This window comes from Microcaecilia unicolor, chromosome 4, assembly GCF_901765095.1.
Source record: "Microcaecilia unicolor chromosome 4, aMicUni1.1, whole genome shotgun sequence".
Taxonomy (NCBI): domain Eukaryota; kingdom Metazoa; phylum Chordata; class Amphibia; order Gymnophiona; family Siphonopidae; genus Microcaecilia; species Microcaecilia unicolor.
Genome location: NC_044034.1, coordinates 350037889 through 350060415, shown reverse-complemented (window position 1 = coordinate 350060415; position 22527 = coordinate 350037889). Strand labels below are relative to the sequence as shown.

At 44.0% G+C, this 22527-nt stretch overlaps 1 protein-coding gene and 1 long non-coding RNA gene across 2 annotated transcripts in view; one reads left to right on the top strand and one right to left on the bottom strand.

Moving 5' to 3' along the window:
* The window catches only part of ATG3 (autophagy related 3), a 60159-nt gene that overhangs the window by 12126 nt on the left and 25506 nt on the right, over positions 1 to 22527 (top strand). The window contains exons 4-6 of the mRNA XM_030202233.1: positions 5905 to 5975; positions 6587 to 6694; positions 13792 to 13841. Of these exons, the coding sequence (XP_030058093.1) occupies positions 5905 to 5975; positions 6587 to 6694; positions 13792 to 13841 (229 nt within the window). The remainder of the gene's footprint in view (positions 1 to 5904; positions 5976 to 6586; positions 6695 to 13791; positions 13842 to 22527) is intronic.
* Positions 7561 to 22527, bottom strand: part of LOC115469508 — a 71297-nt gene continuing 56330 nt past the window's right edge. The window contains exon 4 of the long non-coding RNA XR_003942022.1: positions 7561 to 7763. This is a non-coding gene — a long non-coding RNA (uncharacterized LOC115469508). The remainder of the gene's footprint in view (positions 7764 to 22527) is intronic.

The window sequence follows — 22527 nt, the reverse complement described above, 5'->3', positions numbered from 1 at the left end:
ATGCAAGTTATCACCAGTGCTGAAACCCTTTCTGCATTGCTATTCTGTGGTCAAACTGAGCTAAACCCCCAGTAACCACTCCGGAAGCTTCCTTAATCGACTCTAGAGGGTGTAGTGGTTAGTTGTTGTTGCTGTGTGATGTCTGTCTATTTTCCTCACAGTCCTGGCTAGTCCAGGGTTCAGAAGCCTAGCCTGACGATCAAAACCTATTGTGGATCCTGGCCACCAGGCTGGCCTCTGCCCTTGAAAGCATGTGAAAACCCTATCTACTGAAGTGTTAGCTGGTTTTCTAAAACTGATCAGCAATAATCTCTAGCACACAATAAATGTTTACCTTACCTGTATAATGGCACGTATTTGCACAGTGCATTTTGATATGGTTGATCACCAGCTAATATAATTTCTTTTCAAATTTGTCTTGTTAGCAACTAAAGTGTAGTTTTATCTGTGTTAAAATTAATCACCAGCCATATTCAGGTTTCATTGTTCCTTTCTGGAACACAATGTGTGTGCTTTCATAATTAAGTGAAATAGTTTGACAAAGGATAATGATTCTTGAGGTTTTTTTGTTTGTTTTGTTCCTAGTATGGACTTTGACACCATAATCACACACACTTTTTTTTTCTCTCATTAGGCTGTACATTAGTACACAAGTATTGCCATTCTAGGACAGACCAAAGGTTCATCAAGATCAGCATCCTGTTTCTAACAGTGGCCAATCCAGGTCACCAGTACCTGGCAAGATCCCAAAACAGTATACTACATTTTATGCTGCTTATTCTAGGAATAAGCAGTAGATTTCTCCAAGTCCATTTTAATAATGGTCTATGGACTTTTCCTTTAGGAAGCCATCCAAACCTTTTTCAAACCCCGCTAAGCTAACTGCTTTTACTACATTCGACAGCGAATTATAGAGTTTAATTACACGTTGATTGAAGTAATATTTTCTCTGGTTTGTTTTAAATTTACTATTTTATAGTTTTATTGCGTGCCTCCTAGTCCTAGTATTTTTGGAAAGAGTAAACAAGCGATTCTCATCTACCCGTTCCACGCCACTCATTTTATAGATGTCAATCATATCTCTCGTCAGCCGTCTTTTCTCCAAGCTGCCCTAGCCAACTTAGCCTTTCCGCATAGGGAAGTCATCCCATTCCCTTTATCATTTTCGTCGCCCTTCTCTGTATGTTTCTAATTCTACTATCAGGCTTATTTTCGAAAGAGAAGGACGCTCATCTTTCCACACAAATCGGAAGATGGGCGTCCTTCTCACAGGGTCGCCCAAATCAGTATAATCAAAAGCCGATTTTGGGCGTCCCCAATTGCTTTCCATCATGGGGATGACCAAAGTTCACAGGGGCGTGTTGGAGGCGTAACGAAGGCGAGACTTGGGCGTGCCTAACACATGGGCGTCCTCAACCCATAATGGAAAAAAAAGGGCTTCCCTGACGAGCACTTGGACGACTTTACCTGGTCCTGTTTTTTTTATGACCAAGCCACAAAAAGGAGCCCGAACTGACCAGATGACCACTGGAGAGAAATCGGGGATGACCTCCCCTTCCTCCCCCAGTGGTCACTAACCCCCTCCCACCCTCAAAAAAAATCTTTAAAATTTTTTTTATATTTTTATTACATTTGTACCCTTCCCACTCATAGCAGGCTCAATGCAGCTTACATATTATATACAGGTACTTATTTGTACCTGGGGCAATGGAGGGTTAAGTGACTTGCCCAGAGTCACAAGGAGCTGCCTGTGCCTGCAGTGGGAATCAAACCCAGTTCCCCAGGACCAAAGTCCACCACTAACCACTAGGCCACTCCACTCCTAAAAATCTTTTATGCCAGCCTCAAATGTCATACTCATGACAGCAGAATGCAGGTCCATGGAGCAGTTTTAGTGGTTGCAGTGCACTTCAGACAGGCGGACCCAGGCCCATCCCCCCCTACCTGTTACACTTGTGGTGGTAAATGTGAGCCCACCAGAAACCCACTACCCACATCTAGGTGCCCCCCTTCACCCGTAAGGGCTATGGTAGTGGTGTACAGTGGTGGGTAGTGGGTTTTGGGGGGCTCATCACACAAGGTATGGAAGCTATGTTCCTGGGAGCAATTTCTGAAGTCCACTACAGTGCCCCCTAGGGTGTCCAGTTGGTGCCCTGGCATGTGAGGGGGATCAGTGCACTATGAATGCTGGCTCCTCCCACGACCAAAGGGCTTGTATTTGGTCGTTTCTGAGATGGGCGTCCTTAGTTTCCATTAACGGCGAAAATCAGAAACGACCAAGTCTAGGGACAACCATCTCTAAGGACGACCTAAATGTCAAGATTTGGGCGTCCCCGACCGTATTATTGAAACGAAAGATGGACGTCCATCTTGTTTCGATTAATACGGGTTTCCCCGCCCTTCCACTGGGACGTTTTGCGAGGACGTCCTCAGCAAAATATGGGTGTCCCTTTCGATTATGCCCCTCCACATCTTTTTTGAGATACGGTGACCAGAATGGAACACAATATTCGAGGTGCTTTCTTAGCCGCTGCCACACACTGAGAAGAGGGTTTCAACATATCATCAGCGATGACGCCTAGATCCCTTTCCTGGTTGGTGACTCCTAATGTGGAACCTGTACCTTCCTCTTTCTCACATGCATCACTTTGCATTTCCTCACATTAAACATCATCTGCCATTTAGATTCCCAGTCTTGTAAGGTCCTCTTGTAATTTTCACAATCCTCTTGTGATTTAACAACTTTGAATAACTTTGTGTGATCACAAATACGTCACTAGTTACTCCCATCTCTAGATCGTTTATAAATATGTTAAAAAGCAGCAGTCCCAGCATAGACCCCTAGGGAACCCCACTATTTACCCTTCTCCATTGAGAATACTGACTATTTAACCCTACTCTTTGTTTTCTATCTTTTAACCAGTTTTTTAATCCACAATAGGACACTACCTCCTATCCTATGACTCTCCAATTTCCTCTGGAGTCTTTCATGAGGTACTTTGTCAAATGCCTTTTGAAAATCCAGATACACAATATCGACCGGCTCACCTTTATCCGCATGTTTGTTCACCCCTTCAAAGAAATGTAATAGATTGGTGAGGCAAGATTTCCCTTCACTAAATCCATGTTGGCTTTGTCTCATTAATCCATGCCTTTGAATATGTTCTGTAATTTTGTTCTTTATCATAGTTTGTACCATTTTGCCTGGCACCAACGTCAGGCTTGTCGGTCTATAATTACCCAGATCTCCTGTGGAACCTTTTTAAAAAATTGGTGTTATGTTGGCCACCCTCCAATCATCCGAAACCACGCTTGATTTTAAAGATAAATTACATATTACTAACAATAGTTTCACAAGTTCATTTTTCAATTCTATCCATACTCTGGGATGAATACCATCTGGTTCAGGAGATTTGCTACTCTTCAATTTGTCAAATTGCGCCATTATATCTTCCAAGTTTATAGAGATTTCATTCATTTTCTCTGACTCTTCAGCTTTGAATACCATTTCTGGCACCAGTATCTCTCCCAAATCTTCCTCGGTGAAGACCAAAGCAAAGAATTCACTTAATCTCTCCATTATGGCTTTGTCTTCCCTGAGCACCCCTTTTACCCCTCAATCATCTAGCGATTCAACCGATTCTTTTGCCAGCTTCTTTTAATATACGTAAAAAAAAAAAATTTTACTATGTATTTTTGCCCCCAACGCAATCTTTTTTTCAAAGTCCCTTTTTGCCATCCTTATCAGCACTTTGCATTTGACTTGCCATTCCTTATTATTTTCAGTCAGTTTCTTCTTCCATTTTCTGAAGGGTTTTCTTTTAGCTCTAATAGCTTCCTTCACCTCACTTTTTAACCATTCCAGCTGTCGTTTGGTCTTCCATCCTCCTTAATACGCAGAATATATTTGGCCTGGGCTTCCAGGATAGTAGTTTTGAACAGCATCCACACCTGATGTAAATTTTTAACCTTCACAGCTGCTCCCCTAAGTTTTTTTTTTTTCCCCTTCGCAGCTGCTTCCCTAAGTTTTGTTTGGCTTTTTTTTTTTAATGTTTTTTTTTTGTTTTTTCTTCACCGTTCTTCTCATTTTATTAGTCTCCTTTTTGAAAGTTAAACACTAACGTATTGGCTTTCCTGTGTGTACTTCAAAGCTGATATCAAATCTGATATTATGATCACTGCTATCAAGTGGCCCCAGCACCATTACCTCCCACACCAGATCATGTGCTCCACTAAGGACTAGGTCTAGATTTTTTCTTTCTCTTGTTGGCTTCTGTACCAGCTGCTCAATAAAGCAGTCCTTGATTTTTCAATCTTTTAGATTGAAAGACCTCTTTAACATATAAAGGGGCTCATTTTCAAAGCACTTACCCTTACAAAGTTCCATAGTAACCTATGGAACTTTGTAAGGCTAAGTGCTTTGAAAATACGCCTCAAAGCGACCTGTACTGTGCCTTTTAGAGAGACTATCTGTTAATGCTGTGGCAGAAAATTTAATTTTTAAAACTACGGGGAAAAGAGTATGGAGACTACTTAATAAAGTTTGCTGCTGCTTTTTTAAAATTCTCCTTTTATCAATATCATACAATTCCTCTTTTAAACCCAATCTTTAAGTTACCAAGTACAAAATAAAATAATGTTACTTACCCACCGAAATGTCCTCTTCTTTCAGAACGTCTCAGAAAGAAAGTTGTGAGACCTTTCTCTCTATATAATTTGGATTCTGAGGAGACTGTTTCAGACAAACCCTTTGAAGCTAGCCCAGAAATCAGGTTGCTTGCTGTTAGTAACCTTTGCAAATATTCTGCTTCCTCACACTTTAACACCTAATTCAAGTCAGTAGCAGTGCTACCTCTCCAGCAGGCAAGAATAGAGCACTTACCTCCATCCATCGAGGTGGCGGTAAGGGCTCCCACGCTAACCCAGTGCTACAAAAATAGAAATATTTTTGTATTGCCAGAAATGTCGCGTGCTGGGGGTGGGAACTGCTGCCAGGCTCCTGCGGTAGCCTAGCTGTAGTTCAGGATTGACATGTGGCAAGCTTGTTGCCGCACACCAACCCTTTAGTAAAAGGGCCCCTAATTCTAATAAGCCCAAAATGGGTTTCTTAGCACTTAGTGCATGCTGAGCTTTAGTGAATGGGCCCTGTAGTAAGGTAGGCACAGGTTAAGGTGCTCAGCAAGCTCATTTAAGAATATCACACAGTTCTCATTTTCTTAAACAAGATTCCTGCCCCCTAATTCAAATGTTATGTTTCATACTTTTAGTCAGTTTTTGCTCGATTTAGTGTTAAACAAAATCCATAAAGAGTAAATAAAATTTGATAGTTTAAACGTTGTCCACTCTTTAAGCAAGTTTCCTTAAGAGCCATTATTATATATATATATATATATATATATATATACACACACACTCACAGCATGGGCCCAGTGATGTATTTGGCTAAGCCTTTTAAACACTGTGCTTTCAACTCCTGTACCACCACCCCCCCCCCCCCACACACACACACACCCCATCCAAACTGTAGGTTTCTGCTCCAGTGTCAAAGTGCAGCAAACTTAGTGTCCCATACTGTATAGAAGCCCAAATGGGATGTAGGGGGAAAAAAAAAAAGTTTTGGAGGTCTGAAAGCATGCCAGTCTTGTCTGTGTCCTGCAGTGGGGTGTTAGAAAACTTTGCTTCCATCAATTCCCCCTTACCAACACCCCTCCCTTCCTCCCCAGTTTGTTGCCTTAGGCATAATAGACCTGTATGGGCCAGATAAGCTAAGGCTTTTCCTGTTTTTTTTCTCTGTTGAAGAGGAAAAAAGCTTAGTAGTTGAACTAGGAGGGTGTATTTTTGCATTGGAGACAATTGGCAGTCTTGATTTGACTTTTCTGCTCTGGTTGTTCTTTCTTTCTCAAGGTCTGGTGGAGAGGAGTCCAAAGTGAAAGCTTACCTACCGAAAGAAAAACAGTTTTTGATGACTAAAAATGGTAAGGCTGAAACAAGTCAGCTAGTCTCTTGGTCACCCAACTGATAATTCCAGTGCCCAGCATCAAACACATAAATGGCGAGTGACCGTACTCACTCGCAAATGCGCAGTAGACTCCCCTCTCTGTCCCGCCCCCGCGTCAATACGTGATGACGGGGGGGGGGGGGGGGGCGGGACAGAGAGAGAATGCGCGAAGGGGAGGGAACCGCCGATGTCGCCACCGCTCCCCCCCCCCCCCCCGGAGTCGCCGCCGCCGCCACCCCTCCACCCGGCCCGTCTCTTCGCTATGCAACTTACATCTCCGGAGCAGGCAGATCAGCTGAGCTGCCGTTGACCTTCCTTCCCTGCCTGTGTCCCGCCCTTGCCGACGTTACGTCACACGAGGGCGGGACACAGGCAGAGAAGGAAGGCCGATGGGAGCTCAGCTGATCTTCCTGCTCCGGAGATGTAAGTTGAATAGCGAAGAGACGGGCCGGCGGCGAACTCGGGGGGGGGGGGGGAGGGGGCAGCGGCGACCCAGTAGCCCGTTTTAATGGGCTCAATGGCTAGTTATGTAAAGAAATGGTTGCAGGTGGACTTCCTTTCAGCAGCTGTCTTTGTTCATCTCTGCAGTGCCCTGCTACAAACGGTGCAAACAGATGGAGTATTCGGATGAACAAGAAGCAATAATAGAAGAAGATGATGGTGATGGGGGATGGGTGGACACATTTCACAATGCAGGTATGTAGGATAAAATACCTAAAGAATTGTGCCTTTACAAGTCAATCAGGAGTATTTTGGAGGAATTAACGGTGCATGAAAGAACAACATAGAAAAATGTGGGCAGATAAAGATGATGTGGACTATCTGGTCTGCCCATCTACTCTCCCTATCACTCCCTTAGATATCCTATGTACTTGTCCCAAGCTCCCTTCAATTCAGATACTTTTTTTATCTCCACTACTTTCACCAGGAGGCCGTTCCACAGGTTGACCGCCATTCTGTAAAGAAGCATTTCCTACTTCTGAGTCTATTCCCTTTCACCTTCATCCTATGCCCCCTCATTTCCAGAGCTTCCTTTCAATTAAGAGAATCACCTACGCAGCATAAATGCACAGGAGGCATTTAAATGTCTCTATCATATATTCCCTCGCCTGCCTTTCTTCCAAAGTACACATATTGAGATCTTTGTCTATCTCCATATGCTTTATGACGAAGACCACTGACCATTTTAATAGCCGCCCTCTGGAGCGACTCCATCCTTCTCCAGAATGGTGCTCAGTATTATAAATGAGGTCTCACCAGAGTCTTATACAGGGACATCTTCACTTCATGTTTAGCAAGTGCTTATTTTTAGCATGCACTAAAAACGCTAGCGCGCCTTTGTAAAAGGACCCCTTTCAGTACCCTCGAATGTATGCCATCTGGCCCCATCGCTTTGTCCACCTTTAGCCAGCTCCTCATGAACGCAGTCCTCTGAAAATCGTTCAGGGCTGCCACACTTCCGTTCTTATTTTATTTATTTATTTATTTATTTAATTTGTTTATTTACTGCCCTTTTGAAAGAATTCACTCAGGACAGTGTACAGTTAAGAGTAAGTCAAACATAAGCAATAGACAAATATTCAAATAACAATACAAAGTTGTGTTGTCTTCTGCGGTCCTTCTCTTGACCCTTCAGCTGTAAATACAGCATAGAAATATTTGTTCAGCAGTTCAGCCTTATCTTTATCAGCTTCTACATATTGCTTTCCTTCACCTTTTGAGTCTCGCAATGTCACTTTTGCATTTCCTCCTATCACCAACATATCTTAAAAAAAAAAAAATGTCTGTCACCCCTTTTTTCCATATTGCTTTTTTTTTTCTCCATTTGCATCTTTGCTTTCCTGACTACCTGCTTTTCCAGATATTGCTGCTTGTTTTCCTCTTTCTGCGATCTGTTGTGGTTAACCTCTTTCCTTACCTTTTCATCTATTACTTTTAAGAACCTAAGAGACCTCCTACTTTTATTAACTTTTCTTACAAATAGGTTTGTTGCCTTTTATAATAGCTCCTTTCAGTTTTGCCCACTACTTTCCAACTTCTTCCAGATGTTCTCATCCAGACTGCAATTCCTTGAGGTAATTTCCCATCTGAATAAAGTTATATTTTTTTTAAAGTCTAGAACCTTCACTTTCGAATGAACCCTTTCACATGTATCTTTATATTAAACCACACCATCCGTTGATTATTGGATGGCAGATGATCACCTACTATAACGTCAGAAACCCTCTCCCCATTGGTAACCGCTAAGTCCAGTGTGGCCCCATCCTGCAAGGGTTCCATTGCCAACTGCTGGAATAGTTCCCCCCTGGAGAGAATCCAGGATCTCCCTGCTTCTAAACGACGTCTGCAACCTAAAATGCTAAACTAGACTCTAAATCGATATTTATATAAAACCCTAATCGACTTAAGGCTACACTGTTGTCTAAACTGATTTTGCTACATAAGTAGAGTAATTTAATTTAACAGAAAATGACATTACCTATTCAACCCCCAGTTTACCTTTCCCAAGTGCTGCTTAACAATTTAAAGTGCTAAAACAGGAAAGTAAGGACATGTTAACGGGTCGCCATTACATCTTTTTTTTTTTTTCCTTCCAACCCTACATAAGTTGGAAAAAATGTATTTATTTATTTGGATTTTGATCACACCTTTTTCAGTAGTAGCTCAAGGTGAGTTACATTCAGGTACACTGGATATTTCTCTGTCCCAGGAGGACTCACAATCTAAGTTTGTACCTGAGGCAATGGAGGGTTAAGTGACTTGCCCAAGATCACAAGGAGCAGCAGTGGGATTTGAACCGGCCACCTCTGGATTTCAAGACCGGTGCTCTAACCACTAGACCACTCCTCCACTCCTACATAGGGAGGTTGAGAAATCTCTAGGTGTAAAATAACTCTACAAAAATTATGCAGAATGTGATGAAACTTGATAACAGTGACAAGATACAGCAAGTTTGAAAATGGGCCAGATTGGATGGGTGAGGGAGGGGCGGGGTCGTTTTTAGAGAAATAAACCCTACCCCCTGAAAAAAAAAGGCCAAATGCATTTGTGGGAGAACCAATCTCAACTTCTGCAGCACAGAAACTTAAAATGAAACATAGCAGCTGGTTTGAAAGGAACAGTTTCTTTTGTTGTTCTCCTCCCCCCGCCCCCCACCTGCCTACTCATCCCAAATTGTTCAAGCCCCTCTTAAACTACCTACCACACAGACAGACATACACAGTGAGGTTGGAAAGAATTCTGTGAGCTGTGCTCTACATCCTCTTCCCAGTTGTTCTTTTTTTTTTAAACAGGTCATTTAGTTAATTGTATTGAATTTGTAGACAAATGGAAATCATCGCTGTAACAAATCACACACTGCAATGTCTTAGATTTACAGAAGGAGTCATCCTCCATATTATCTGTCTAAAGTTCCTCATCTTTGCTTTCTGGAAACATATTTGCGCCCGATATTCAAAAGTATTTAACCATCCAGGAATGGCACGCGGTCGGTTAAATACCCTCAAGTTGGCCATCTACCGATATTCAGCGGGAGATAATCGGTTGATAATTGGCTATCTATCGCTGACTATCCTGGTCATCGGCTATGTCTCATGACATAGCTGATTACAGCTGATTTTCAGCGGTTCACCTGTTAAGTTTAGTGGCCAGGTAGACCTGCTATTTGCGGGGGTCTGTCTTTGACCACTAGAACCTAGCTGGTCAACCAGTGAATATTGGCTTAACCAGCTAGGTTTGCAGTGCCAAACAAACCTAGGGAATTCAAAGCTGGTGGCTGGATACGGTCCAGGCATTGAATTTCCATGTTCGCCGGTCTAACTCCAGCTGTCTCAATATCAGGGCCATTGAATATATTTTCCTGCAGTTGTGCACTTTTACTTTCACATTACACACCATGTTCCACCATTAATTTTATGGCTAATAAAGAGGAAAAGACCCCTGTCTATTGTCAGTGTCACTTTATGCATGTTAAGGTATCCTGCATTCTACAGTGTCTGTGCTTATCCTAGCTTATATTATTAGGTCAGCCTGAGGAAAATCGACCTACGCTCTCTTTATATCTCATTATAGTTATGCAGCCATGCACAGGACAGGGCAGCTGCCACCTCAAGAGCACACTGTCTTGTCCCAGCTGTGAGTTGGACTGACTCTCTTTAGTTGTCTATGAATTTTTTTTCTTTTTCATTTTTTTCCTCTCTCCAAGCCCCCTTGGAAATCTGCCAATGAGATCAGGGCTGGACTTCTCAAAGCCATGTCATCTTTAGGGCATTTGTGGGGAGGTTTCAGCAATTCGACTTCTCAAAGCCATGTCATCTTTAGGGCATTTGTGGGGAGGTTTCAGCAATTCGAGACCCCACGGGCTAGCAGCAGGAGAACTGGAACCACCATACTTTATATTGTCAATAGCTCCTGTGCCCCAGACTTAACCAGAATCGGTAGGAAACCATAGATCTAACAAGGGCTGCACATGAAGAACCTACCAAGAAATTCTTCTCGTGGAACAGCTCAACATTAATGTTCTCTTTCTGACTCATATGTTTACTAGAAAGTATCATCAGTACTTCTCGGACCCTTTGTCTCTTTCACTGAGGAGTACCTCACCGCCTGAGTATCTGACACATCCTAAATTTATACCAATGTGGCAAAGACTTCCCTTTTACATTAGAAGAGTCTAGGGAAGATTTTAGTTCATTGATGCGGTAACAATACCAGTTCAGTTTACCATTAAAAATCCAGAGGTGAATGTGGCAGAAGCTGGTCACCTTGCTATCCAGTATCGAAAATAAATCCGACGTGGAGAGTAACTTTTTTTTTAAGGGGGGGTGTCAAGTTTAAGAGGCTCCTTCTTAGGTAGCCAACTCTGGAATGCCCTCCCAAGACCTATCAGATCAGTCAGTGACTATCCTTCCGGAAATTACTAAAAACCCATCTGTTCAAGCAAGCCTATCCTAATGACCCAAACTAATTCTATGAATCCTACTACCCATCACATGTCCAGGAGATAACGACAATGACCTTGACTATCTTTCCCACCAAAATTCCATATGCTTATCCTGTAATCCATCCCCCTCCTGCCTCTTCTACCCTTGCTCACACCTCTCCTACTCCTTCACCCCTGTCCTTCTCTATCTACCTATCACTTTTGTTATTCTGTTATATTTAACTTTTATTTTCTTTATCAATATCCTGCAACCCCTATTACTATGTAAGCCGCATTGAACCTGCTTTGAGTGGGAAAGCGCGGGGTACAAATGCAATAATAATAATAATAAAAAGTAGGCACCTACTGGGGAGCTATTTTAAATGTAATACTTTATAGCACTTAATCCAGTGGACAAGAGAGAAATTTTCTGGAGTAAGTTTCCAATGCAGAAAAATGCATGTCTGCTTATGATGCATTTGATAATTCAGCAAGAACTGCTTCTACTTCTGTTGAGTGAGAAAGTAAGACGCTTGGGACTTTGCTCTACCCCCCCCCCCCCCCCCCTCTTCCCGGTTTTGCCCCACTTTTTATCTGGGTGGGGGTGGGGCACTTAATTCATCAGTATCTCCAGAGTGCCTCGTCAGTTGCCTTCCTCCATGCAATATTCTGCTATTTCTGGGCTGCTGTTTTCTGCTATCTCTTGGGCATTTGAAAATATTTTGGACACCATTTACCCCAGACAACGGGAGTACCTGCAGAGCTTCTTCCACTTAGAGGCATATTTTCAAAGCACTTAGCCTTCCAAAGTTTCATAGGTTTCTATAGAACTTTGGAAGGCTAAGTGCTTTGAAAATATGCCTCTATGTGGATTTTATATATTTCCCCTTTAATGGTGAAAGCATGTCAGAAGGGGTATAACCACTTATGAGCATTGTCCTCCTTGAGACACTTAGTTATCTCTCTGAGTTCTCGCCTTTTGCTCAGTGTTATTGGTGAATATCTCATGGTTTCCACTATCATCTTTATGCTGATGACACCCAGTTGTATCTCTCCACACCAGACATCACCGTGGAGACCCAGACCAAGGTATCGGCCTGCTTGTCTGACATTGCTGCATGGATGTCCAACCGCCACCTGAAACTGAACATGTCCAAGACCGAGCTTATAGTCTTTCCACCAAAGCCCACCTCTCCTCTTCCTCCTCTCTCGATCTCAGTTGATAACACCTTCATCCTCCCCGTCTCATCTGCCCGCAACCTTGGAGTCATCTTCGACTCCTCCCTCTCCTTCTCTGCGCATATCCAGCAGACAGCCAAGACCTGTCGCTTCTTCCTCTTTAACATCAGCAAAATTCGCCCTTCCCTCTCTGAACACACCACCCGAACTCTCATCCACGCCCTCATTACCTCTCGCCTTGACTACTGCAACCTTCTCCTCACTGGCCTCCCACTTAGCCATCTATCCCCACTTCAATCCATTCAGAACTCTGCTGCTCATCTTATATTCCGCCTGAACCGATACACTCATATTACCCCCCTCCTCAGGTCGCTTCACTGGCTTCCGATCAGTTACCGCATTCAGTTCAAGCTTCTCCTTCTCACCTACAAATGCACTCAGTGTGCAGCCCCTCATTACCTCTCCACCCTCATCTCCCCTTACGTTCCCGCCCGAAACCTCCGCTCACAAGACAAATCCCTCCTCTCAGTACCCTTCTCCACCACCGCCAACTCCAGACTCCGCCCTTTCTGCCTCGCCTCACCCTATGTGTGGAATCAACTTCCTGTGGCCCTACGCCAAGCCCCCTCCCTACCCATCTTCAAATCCTTGCTCAAAGCCCACCTCTTCAATGTTGCCTTCGGCACCCAACCTTAGACTGCCCCAATTTGACTGCCACTACTTGATTGTCTGTACATTTGTCCATTAGATTGTAAGCTCTTCGAGCAGGGACTGTCCTTCTATGTTATATTGTACAGCGCTGCGTAACCCTAGTAGCGCTTTAGAAATGTCAAATAGTAGTAGTAGTAATATCTGCAGATATTTCAATCTGGCTTCCTTCTCATTGGATGTGCCCCACTTATTTAATTGCTTGCAAGATTTTCTCTGTAATAGGAAGTGGGAGAGAGCCTGCAATATGGTCTCTAGGTTTATTGCTTTCTCAGGGACCAAGCGCCCATTTTAAATTCAGCCTTTGGCAGCTCTTCCATAGTGCCAGCTGCTTGCAAAAATTTGTGGTATACCTGCTTCACTAACTCTGCACCACTGCCTTTATGTGTTAATTTAGGAATACCATGCACTTTTTTAAGTTGTTTGCATCTGAGCGTTTTTGTATAAATCTTAATTTTGTACGCTAGTTCATTGCAACACTGTTGTAACCCCACTGTTCTTCTCCCTGTTTCTCAAGTCTTTCTTCCACCCCTTGTACTTTTACAGTTAGCTCTGAGTTTTTCAAGACCCAGAAAGATATCTCCTTCATACTTACTTTCTCAAACCACCATTTCATTTGCTCAGTCTAGTACTTGCTTACTCTCTGGGCTGTTCATCGCCTTCTCTTGCATGTTGCTCCTATCTCCTGCTTCACTCACACAGCCATGTGTCCCACCAAGTTGGAGCTCACACGGAGGTCTAGAAGTTTCTTCTTAGATCCTATTTGAGGGCTCAGCACTCCAAAGGCCACTGACTCTCACACGCTGGTTCGATGCCCACACTGGTTCTGACGGGGAGGGGCCTTTTTAAGAGGGGAGTTCAGCTCTCAAGCCACCATTTGGCTTAATGATGTCATTTCTTCTTTTAAACAGTTTTTTTTTTTTAATGAGCTCTTAGAACACTTCAGGTTTTTATTTATCTGTTGTGCTGCTCATCCATTTCCCAGGTGTTGCTGGAGTGACGGAGGCAGTTAAGGAGATCACGCTAGAAAGCAAGGTAAGATTCGTCTTTCAGTATTCTGCATTGCCTGAGCCCAGAGAAGGTCCATATATAACAGGGGTCAGACCAGTGGCGTACCAAGGGGGTGGGGGCGGTCCGCCCCGGGTGCATACCGCTGGGGGGTGCCGCGGCGCGCGCCTGTCGGCTGCAACTTCGAATCGCTATGCTAAATTCGTTCGCTGCAACTCCCTTCCTCTGCCCCAGAACAGGTTACTTTCTGTTCCGGGGCAGAGGGAGGGAGCTGCAGCGAGCGAGAGAATTTAGCGTAGCGATTTGAACTCGCAGCCGACAGGCGCGCGCCGCGGCACCCCCCCCCCCCCCCAGCGCCTAGCGGCGTGCATCTGGGGGGGGGGGGCGCATTGGCGATCCGCCCCGGGTGTCATCGACGCTAAGAACGCCACTGGATCAGACACCAAGCTATTGCAGTTTGTCCCTGTTCTTTTGAGTAGCCAGTTCAGTCCTTGGGTTTTAGAACGTCTCTTGGTTGTAATAAAGAGCTGTAATCTAAAAATGCAAGGGTCATTCTGCTAGCTTTATTGTAAGGACTGCTGTGTTTTGTATTTAAGTTCTTCCATAGATCTGAGAATGCTGTATGCTAAATCCTAAATCCCTTACCACCACCCGTTGAGGTGGCGATAAGGGCTCCCACATTAACCCAGCGGTAACCGGGCAGCACGCGGCACTGCCCAATTACCGCCAGGTACACTCCAGCACTACAAAAATAAACATGTTTTTGTAGTGCCGGATATGACAGCGCGCTAGGGGTGGGGAAGTACTTCTGGAATGCTGCAGTAGCCCGGTGGTACTTCCTGTTTAACGAGCAGTAAGCCTGCGTTAGGCTTACCGCTGCTTAGTAAAAGGGGCCCTTAATCTCTTCCTGCTGGAGGGTCTTCAAGATCCTTCCTTACCTTCTCTAGCTCCTGAGGGGTTTCCATAGTCCCATCCCCATTTTATAACTATGTTCCAATCTAGTACGTGCCCCTTAATCCCCTCTTTCTTATCCCACTTGCTCCTAATTACTGCCTTCAGGCATTTCCAAATTGTTCCTGGGGCTATAATCCCCCCTGTATCATCAGACCATGAGTACTCCTCTGTGTCTCTCTTAATTTGCTCCTGGTCCTCCCTGCTGTTCAACAAGGCATCATTTAGTCTAGAATTCTTTCCCAGTTGTAACTCCACCCATATCAGGGTATGGTCTGGCCATGTAATATTTTCAGTCTTATGGTAAAACTCTGGAGAAGATATCCTTCTACACTAAGCAGGTTGATATGGGAGTTTGTTTCATGCAACCTTGAAAAGAAAGAATAGTCCCTCTCTCAGGTGTTGGCTCCCACCATATACTGAATAGGTCGAAAGCCCAAGGTAGCCATTTCAATTTCTCTCAATGTCTCGTCTGACCCCCCCCCCCCCCAAATGAAGTATTCTTTTTTGCATCCATTGTTAGATTGAATTCTTGTAGGATCTGCTTCCCTTCAACAGACCCCAACAGTTTTCCATGACCTTTCAAAGACAAGGATCCTGATTCACGTTAGGTGCATATATTTATTTTATTTTGACATTTATACCTTACGTTATCCCGAATGTACTCGAGTTCAATGTGGCTATCCGTAAATAAACAGCAAGATTTACAAAACCACAAACAAAATATCAAATTATAGACCATTGATCGCTAGTTGCAATTTAAGATACTCCTTTAATGGATAGAAACCTCTCAAAGAGGAAAGTTTGAAAGTCTTTTGCGAAATACCAAGTAATCAGGCTGGCCCTTGATTGCCACTGGCACAGAATTCCACCACTTCGCACCCTGGTATCTAAAGTCAGCAGAGTGAACTGACTTATAATGTGCTGTCTTGCAATCTGCAAGATAAAGTCTAAGGTAGTCCCTAGAACCAGAACTTATATTGCATAGGGGAATAGTTATTAAGGGCTGCCTTATAATATTTGAAAGACAAAAACACATAATTTAAAAATTATCCTGGCTTTAATGGGAAATCGATGCAGCTTGCATAATAATGGAGTGGCTCTATCAACATACGATACCTTGAGGACAAGCCTAGCTGCAGTATTTTGGGTCATTTGCAACCTTTTTAGGACACCCTCCTTACATCCAGCATAGATGGAATTGCAGTAATTGAACTGAGTTAAAACCAAGGATTGAACTAGCAGCCTAAAGGTGTCAGGTGAGAAATATGATCTGATTCTTCTTAGCTTCCAAAGAGGCCTGAAGAATTTTTTTCACGACTGAAGAAACCTGAGGCTCAAACATGAGATGACTGTCAATTAATGCACCCAATACCATAAGCATAGAATATAGGGGGTATGACTACTACTACTATTAAACACTTCTACAGCGCTACTAGACTTACGCAGCGCTGTACAAATTAACATGAAATGACAGTCCCTGCTCAACAGAGCTTACAATCTAAATTGGACAGACGAACAGACAGCTAGGGGTGGGGAAATTGCAATGGTAGGGGTGATAAGTGAGGGTGTTGAGTAAGAGAGTCATGGTTAGGAGTCGAAAGCAGTAAGCAAAGAGGTGGGCTTTAAGTCTAGACTTGAAGACAGCCAGACACTGAACCTGACGTACTGGCTCAGGGAGTCTATTCCAGGCATAGGGAGCAGCGAGATAGAAGGAACGGAGCCGGGAGTTAGTGGGGGAGAAGGGGGACGACAGGAGACATTTACCCAGCGAACAGAGTTCACAGGGGGGAGTGTAGGGAGAGATGAGAGCAGAAAGGTTCTGAGGATCTGCGGAGTGGATGCACTTGTAGGTCAAAAGGAGAAGTTTGAATTGTATGCCGAAGCGGAGAGGGAGCCAGTGAAGCGACTTGAGGAGAGGGCTAACGTGAGTATAGCGACTCTGGCGGAATATAAGACGCGCAGCAGAGTTTTGGACAGATTGAAGAGGAGATAGATGGCTGAGCGGGAGACCAGCGAGAAGCAAATTGCAGTAGTTTAGGCGAGAGGTGATAAGGGTGTGGGTAAGGGTTTTGGTAGCGTCCTCGGAGAGGACAGGGCGAATTTTGTTAATATGATAGAGAAAGAAACGACAGGTTTTGGCAATCTGCTGAATATGAGCAGAGAAGGAGAGAGTGGAGTCAAAGATGACTCCAAGGTTGACACTTTGTCAATAGTAAAATTATTATATGAGGTATGGTCAAAGGGGTTGGTTACCACAAGAAATTTAGTTATATCTCTATTTAACTTAAACTTAAATTCGGAAGCCCAGGATTCCAACAAATCTAGGCCAAGCCTAATCTCAGGGACAGTTTCTGGAAGACCAGCCTTGAAAGGGATATAGATTGTGATATCATCCGCATAAATAAAAGTGCAGAATCCTGCTGCCTTTAGCCTTTCACCTAATGGAGCCATCATAACATTGAATAGGATTGGAGAAAGCGGCGAGCCCTGTGGCGCACCCCACAGTCAAGAGACCAGGAGGGTGAGAGAACCTGACAACTTCACCTGATACTTTAGGAAGCCGCGGAACCATTGGTGGACCTTTTCACACAATCCAAACTGATCCAACAGGCCTAAAAGCAGCTCATGACCCACAAGGTCAAAGGCACTTGACATAGCAAATTGCATCACTAAAACCTAGATCCTAGCCTGACTGCTTTCCTAAAATCAGATAGTAAGGTGATCAGAACCATCTTGGTACTAGAACAAGGCGTAAAGCCTGGCTGGGATTTATTCAAGAGGGAGAAAGAGGAATGATTCGTAAGCTCAGTACCATTACCATAGTCAACAGTGGGATAGAAGCAACAGGCCTGTAAATTAGTGATGTTTCCCAATGAAGCTGAGGTGCTCTTTAGGATTGACATAAGTATGTATGTATGTATTTATTTATTTATTTATTTGCATTTGTATCCCACATTTTCCCACCTATTTGCGGGCTCAGTGTGGCTTACAATACATTGTAAATGATGGAAGTACAATTGGTTGCAGTACAATTATGGGTTACATTGTGAAGAGTTATATAAGACAGAGTAAATTCAGGATATTATTAGGGAATAGAACAGTGGAATATAACAGTGGTGAGTTGAGAGGGGGACAAAACAGTATCGAGGGAACAGGGAGGTCTGACAATTTTATCTGTGGGTAGGGTTTAAGAGTGGTGAGAGCGCGGGAGAAGAGATTTCAGAGAGTGTATTGGTGCGTGTCTGTGAGATTGTATGGGCTTCATGTGTTTTGATCCTTGCCGTAGATTTTCTCAAAGAGATAAGTCTTTAGTAGTTTGCGGAAGTCGGTCAGTTCGTAGATCGTTTTCAGGCTGCGTGGTAGTGTATTCCAGAATTGTGTGCTCATGTATGCGAAAGTCGATCCGTGCAGTTCTTTGTATTTTATGCCTTTGCACTTAGGGAAATGGAGATTGAGGAAGGTTCGGGACGATCTTTTATCGTTTCTGGGTGGCAGGTCAATTAGGTCGGACATGTATGCAGGGGCTTCACCGTGAATGATTTTGTGGACTAATGTGCATACTTTAAAAGTGATGCGTTCCTTGAGTGGTAGCCAGTGTAGTAAGTATTATGGAACCTTTCCACTGAAAAGCCCCTTGAGTCATCATAAATGAGATATGAGCTTGAAGGTCAGTGAATCCTGGCAGCCGGTGCAGTTTTTAATAAATAACTCGGACAAGCATCCAGAAGGTGATGTGAGGAAGAATATTTTGTAAGAGAGGATTTGACAGTCTCATGAGTGGGTAACAGAAAGGACCACAGTTGGTCAGCCGCAATATTAGCATTTGGACTAGGCTGCTTGAAGCAAGATTGAACGTCAGTGGCCTTAAGTTGCAGCGCAGCCCCTTCATTTTAGTTACTTTTTGTTTGAAATACGTAGCTAATTGATTAGCAGAGGGAGTGGATACAATTACTGATAAGTAATTTCAGTTGATACAAGCTTATTAATAAGGTTAAAGAGCTTATGAGTGTTTAAGTGGTTGTGACCAATTTTCTCTTTATAGTAGAGGGTTTTAGCTTCTACATTCTTTTTCTTATAATCCTTGATAGCTTTTCTCCAAAGCGTTTTATTCTTGTCAGATTTATGTCTGGACCACTTCCTCTCTAATTTTCTACACTGCCTCTTCAGTAGGAGAATATCCTGATTGTACCAGGGTTGACACCCTATGGGTGAGTTTGGGCAAATCTTTGATGGGAGCTATACTATCCAGGGTAGAACTACATAACTCATCCCACTTACACAAGAAATCCTTGCTGTCTGCATCTGGCAGTTGTGGACTATCAGATTCCAGACTAGAATTTTACAGGATCAATTCTGCCTCTTGGTTTAAAAGAAGGCGAGGTGACAATGGACTGAAAAGATCTAGTAACTTCCCTCCAGTAAAGAGAACTCCAGTCTTATGGTCTGACCAAGGGACATGACATCAGGTTGGGTTTCCCAAGTAGATATTCTCCATATGCATAGCTCTATAAACCAACAGGTGACCCCTAATGTAGGAGGATTGGTAATGTGGCAGAAGGAATCGCCAGGAGGCAAGAAAATCAAGTAAGCTCTTTGTCATGATATCCCTAGGGTTATCAAGATGCAAGTTAATATCACCTACTAATAAAATACTAGCATATTTAACACAGATATTTGAGAGGGATTCAGTAAAATAGCTTTCCGAGGCAAACCAGCTTCCTGGAGGGCAATAGAAGAGTGCAAGTCATATGGTCTACAGCAATGCAGGATCGCTTAATTTACATAGAGGGGCATAATCGAACGCAAATGCCCATCTTCATGGGTGTCTGTCTCCGAGAACGGGTACGTGAAGGGGCAGGACAAACTGTATTTTCGAAAAAAATGGGCGTCCATCTTTTTTCTGATAATACGGTTTGTGGCCAGCAAATGCATCCAAGGCATTGGTTCGTGGGAGGGGCCAGGATTCGTAGTGCACTGGTCCCCCTCACATGCCAGGACACCAACCGGGCATCCTAGGGGGCACTTGTAACAATTTACAATAAACAGTTAACTACCTCTGAAGTCCATAGCTCCCTTCCTTTGGGTGCTGAGCCCCCCAAATCCCCCCCAAAACCCATTGCCCACAACTCTACACCATTACCATAGCTCTTTTGGCTGAAGGGGGGCACCCACCTACATGTGGATACAGTGGGTTTTGGGGGCGGTTTGGAGCGCTCCCATTTACCACAAGTGTGACAGGTGGGGGGGGGGGGGGGTTAGTGACCACTGGGGGAATCAGGGGTGGTCATCCCTGATTCCCTCTGGTGGTCATTTAGGGCACTTTTTTGGGACTTGTTCATGAAAAAAAAGGGTCCAAAAAAAGTGACCCAAATTCGCGCTAAAAACGCCTTTCTTTTTTCAATTATCGGCCGAGGACGCCCATCTCTCCTCGGCCGATAAACATGCCCCAGTCCCGCCTTCACCATGCCTCTGACATGCCCCCGTCAACTTTGGCCGTTTCCGTGACAGATTGCAGGTGAAGACGCCCAAAATCGGCTTTCGATTATACTGATTTGGACGCCCACGGGAGAAAGTTGCCCACCTCCCGATTTGGGTCGAAATATGGGTGTCTTTCTCTTTCGAAAATAAACTGGATAGTAACATAGTAAATGGCAGCAGATAAATGGAGTGGAGGAGTGGCCTAGTGGTTAGGGTGGTGGACTTCGGTCCTGGGGAACTGAGTTCAATTCCTGGCACAGGCAGCTCCTTGTGACTATGGGCAAGTCACTTAACCCTCCATTGCCCCATGTAAGCCGCATTGAGCCTGCCATGAACGGGAAAGCGCGGGGTACAAATGTAGCAAAAATAAAATAGATACTATTGGAGATTCTACATGGAATGTTGCTACTATTGGAGATTCTACATGGAATGTTGCTATTCCACTAGCAACATTCCATGTAGAAGCCTGCGCGGCCACATTGGTGATCTGCAAGGGCCGACTTCTACATGGAATGTTCCTAGTGGAATAGCAACATTCCATGTAGAATCTCAAATAGTAGCAACAGTGGAGGAGTGGCCTAGTGGTTAGGGTGGTGGACTTTGGTCCTGAGGAACTGAGTTTGATTCCTTCAGGCACAGGCAGCCCCTTGTGACTCTGGGCAAGTCACTTAACCCTCCATTGCCCCATGTAAGCCGCATTGAGCCTGCCATGAACGGGAAAGCGCGGGGTACAAATGTAGCAAAAATAAAATAGATACTATTGGAGATTCTACATGGAATGTTGCTACTATTGGAGATTCTACATGGAATGTTGCTATTCCACTAGCAACATTCCATGTAGAAGGCTGCGCAGGCTTCTGTTTCTGTGAGTCTGACGTGCAGGACGTCAGACTCACAGAAGCAGAAGCCTGCGCGGCCACATTGGTGACCTGCAAGGACCGACTTCTACATGGAATGTTGCTAGTGGAATAGCAACATTCCATGTAGAATCTCAAATAGTAGCAACAGTGGAGGAGTGGCCTAGTGGTTAGGGTGGTGGACTTTGGTCCTGGGGAACTGAGGAACTGAGTTCAATTCCCACCTCAGGCACAGGCAGCTCCTTGTGACTCTGGGCAAGTCACTTAACCCTCCATTGCCCCATGTAAGCCGCATTGAGCCTGCCATGAGTGGGAAAGCGCAGGGTACAAATGTAACAAAAATAAAATAAATACCTGTACAGTCCATCCAGTCTGCCCAAGAAGATAAACTCATGGAGGGCGATTAGAAGAGAACATGGCATATGGACTGCAGCAATGCAGGATCGCTTAATTTTGCAAACAAAAATATCAAGAGCAGAAGAGTTCAGTTGGGACAATAGTTCTACTTTGAAGAAGGCCTTATAAATGATTGCGATTCCACCCTCCTCTCTGTTTACCTTTAGTTTGATGAAGGACCTTGTAACCTGGGGTCATAAAGCATTGAGTAAAGGATCTTCTGTTGAACGAACTGTGTTTCAGAAACCAGCAACAACCCAAATTTTCTCTACCAACCAGTCCTTAATAATATCAGTTTTATTGACCACTGACCTAGCATTTACATATCCATTTGGAATAGGGCGGTAGGAGATGGAGATCGAACTAAATGAAGCTAAGGTGATTACATAATGTCTGGAAAGGGATGGGTCTTGCCTCGCATTCACAATTGTATACCATTGATTATTGAATTCTCCTTGCAAAAATATATAACATCTCTCAAAGTCCTTCACATGTACCTAGCAAGCCAAATCTGACTGTACAGATGCAATAACCCCCCCCCCCCCCCTCCCACACACACACACACATACACTTTCCATTCCCTCTGTTTGGAAGCAAAGAAATGACTAACAGTCTCTGATCGTTTCTTACCAATTGCATTTCCTGAATCAACCCAATTTCTGTCACCAATCTTTCCAAATCCGTAAATAGTAGTTGACGTTTGTATGAAGAGTTTAGGCCTCATAATATTAAAGGTTACTGTTTTTCAGGTCCTTCTGTTCCCTGCTCCCAAACAGGTAGCTGGACCATTTTTCTCAGCTGCCCCAGACTCCTTTTTCTGCAACCTATCAATGACGTTTCATTATCTTCCACCTTCCCGGCACCCCCACCCTTCCTCTCCCTCACATCTCCTCTTTCATTCAATTCACCCCTTCTTCCTTGCTCACCCTCCACTTTCTGCCTATCAATCATTTCCTTAACTCCTCCCTTATCCCTGCCACACTCCTAGCCCCCGTTTATGTATCCAACCACAATTTCCAGTACAAATG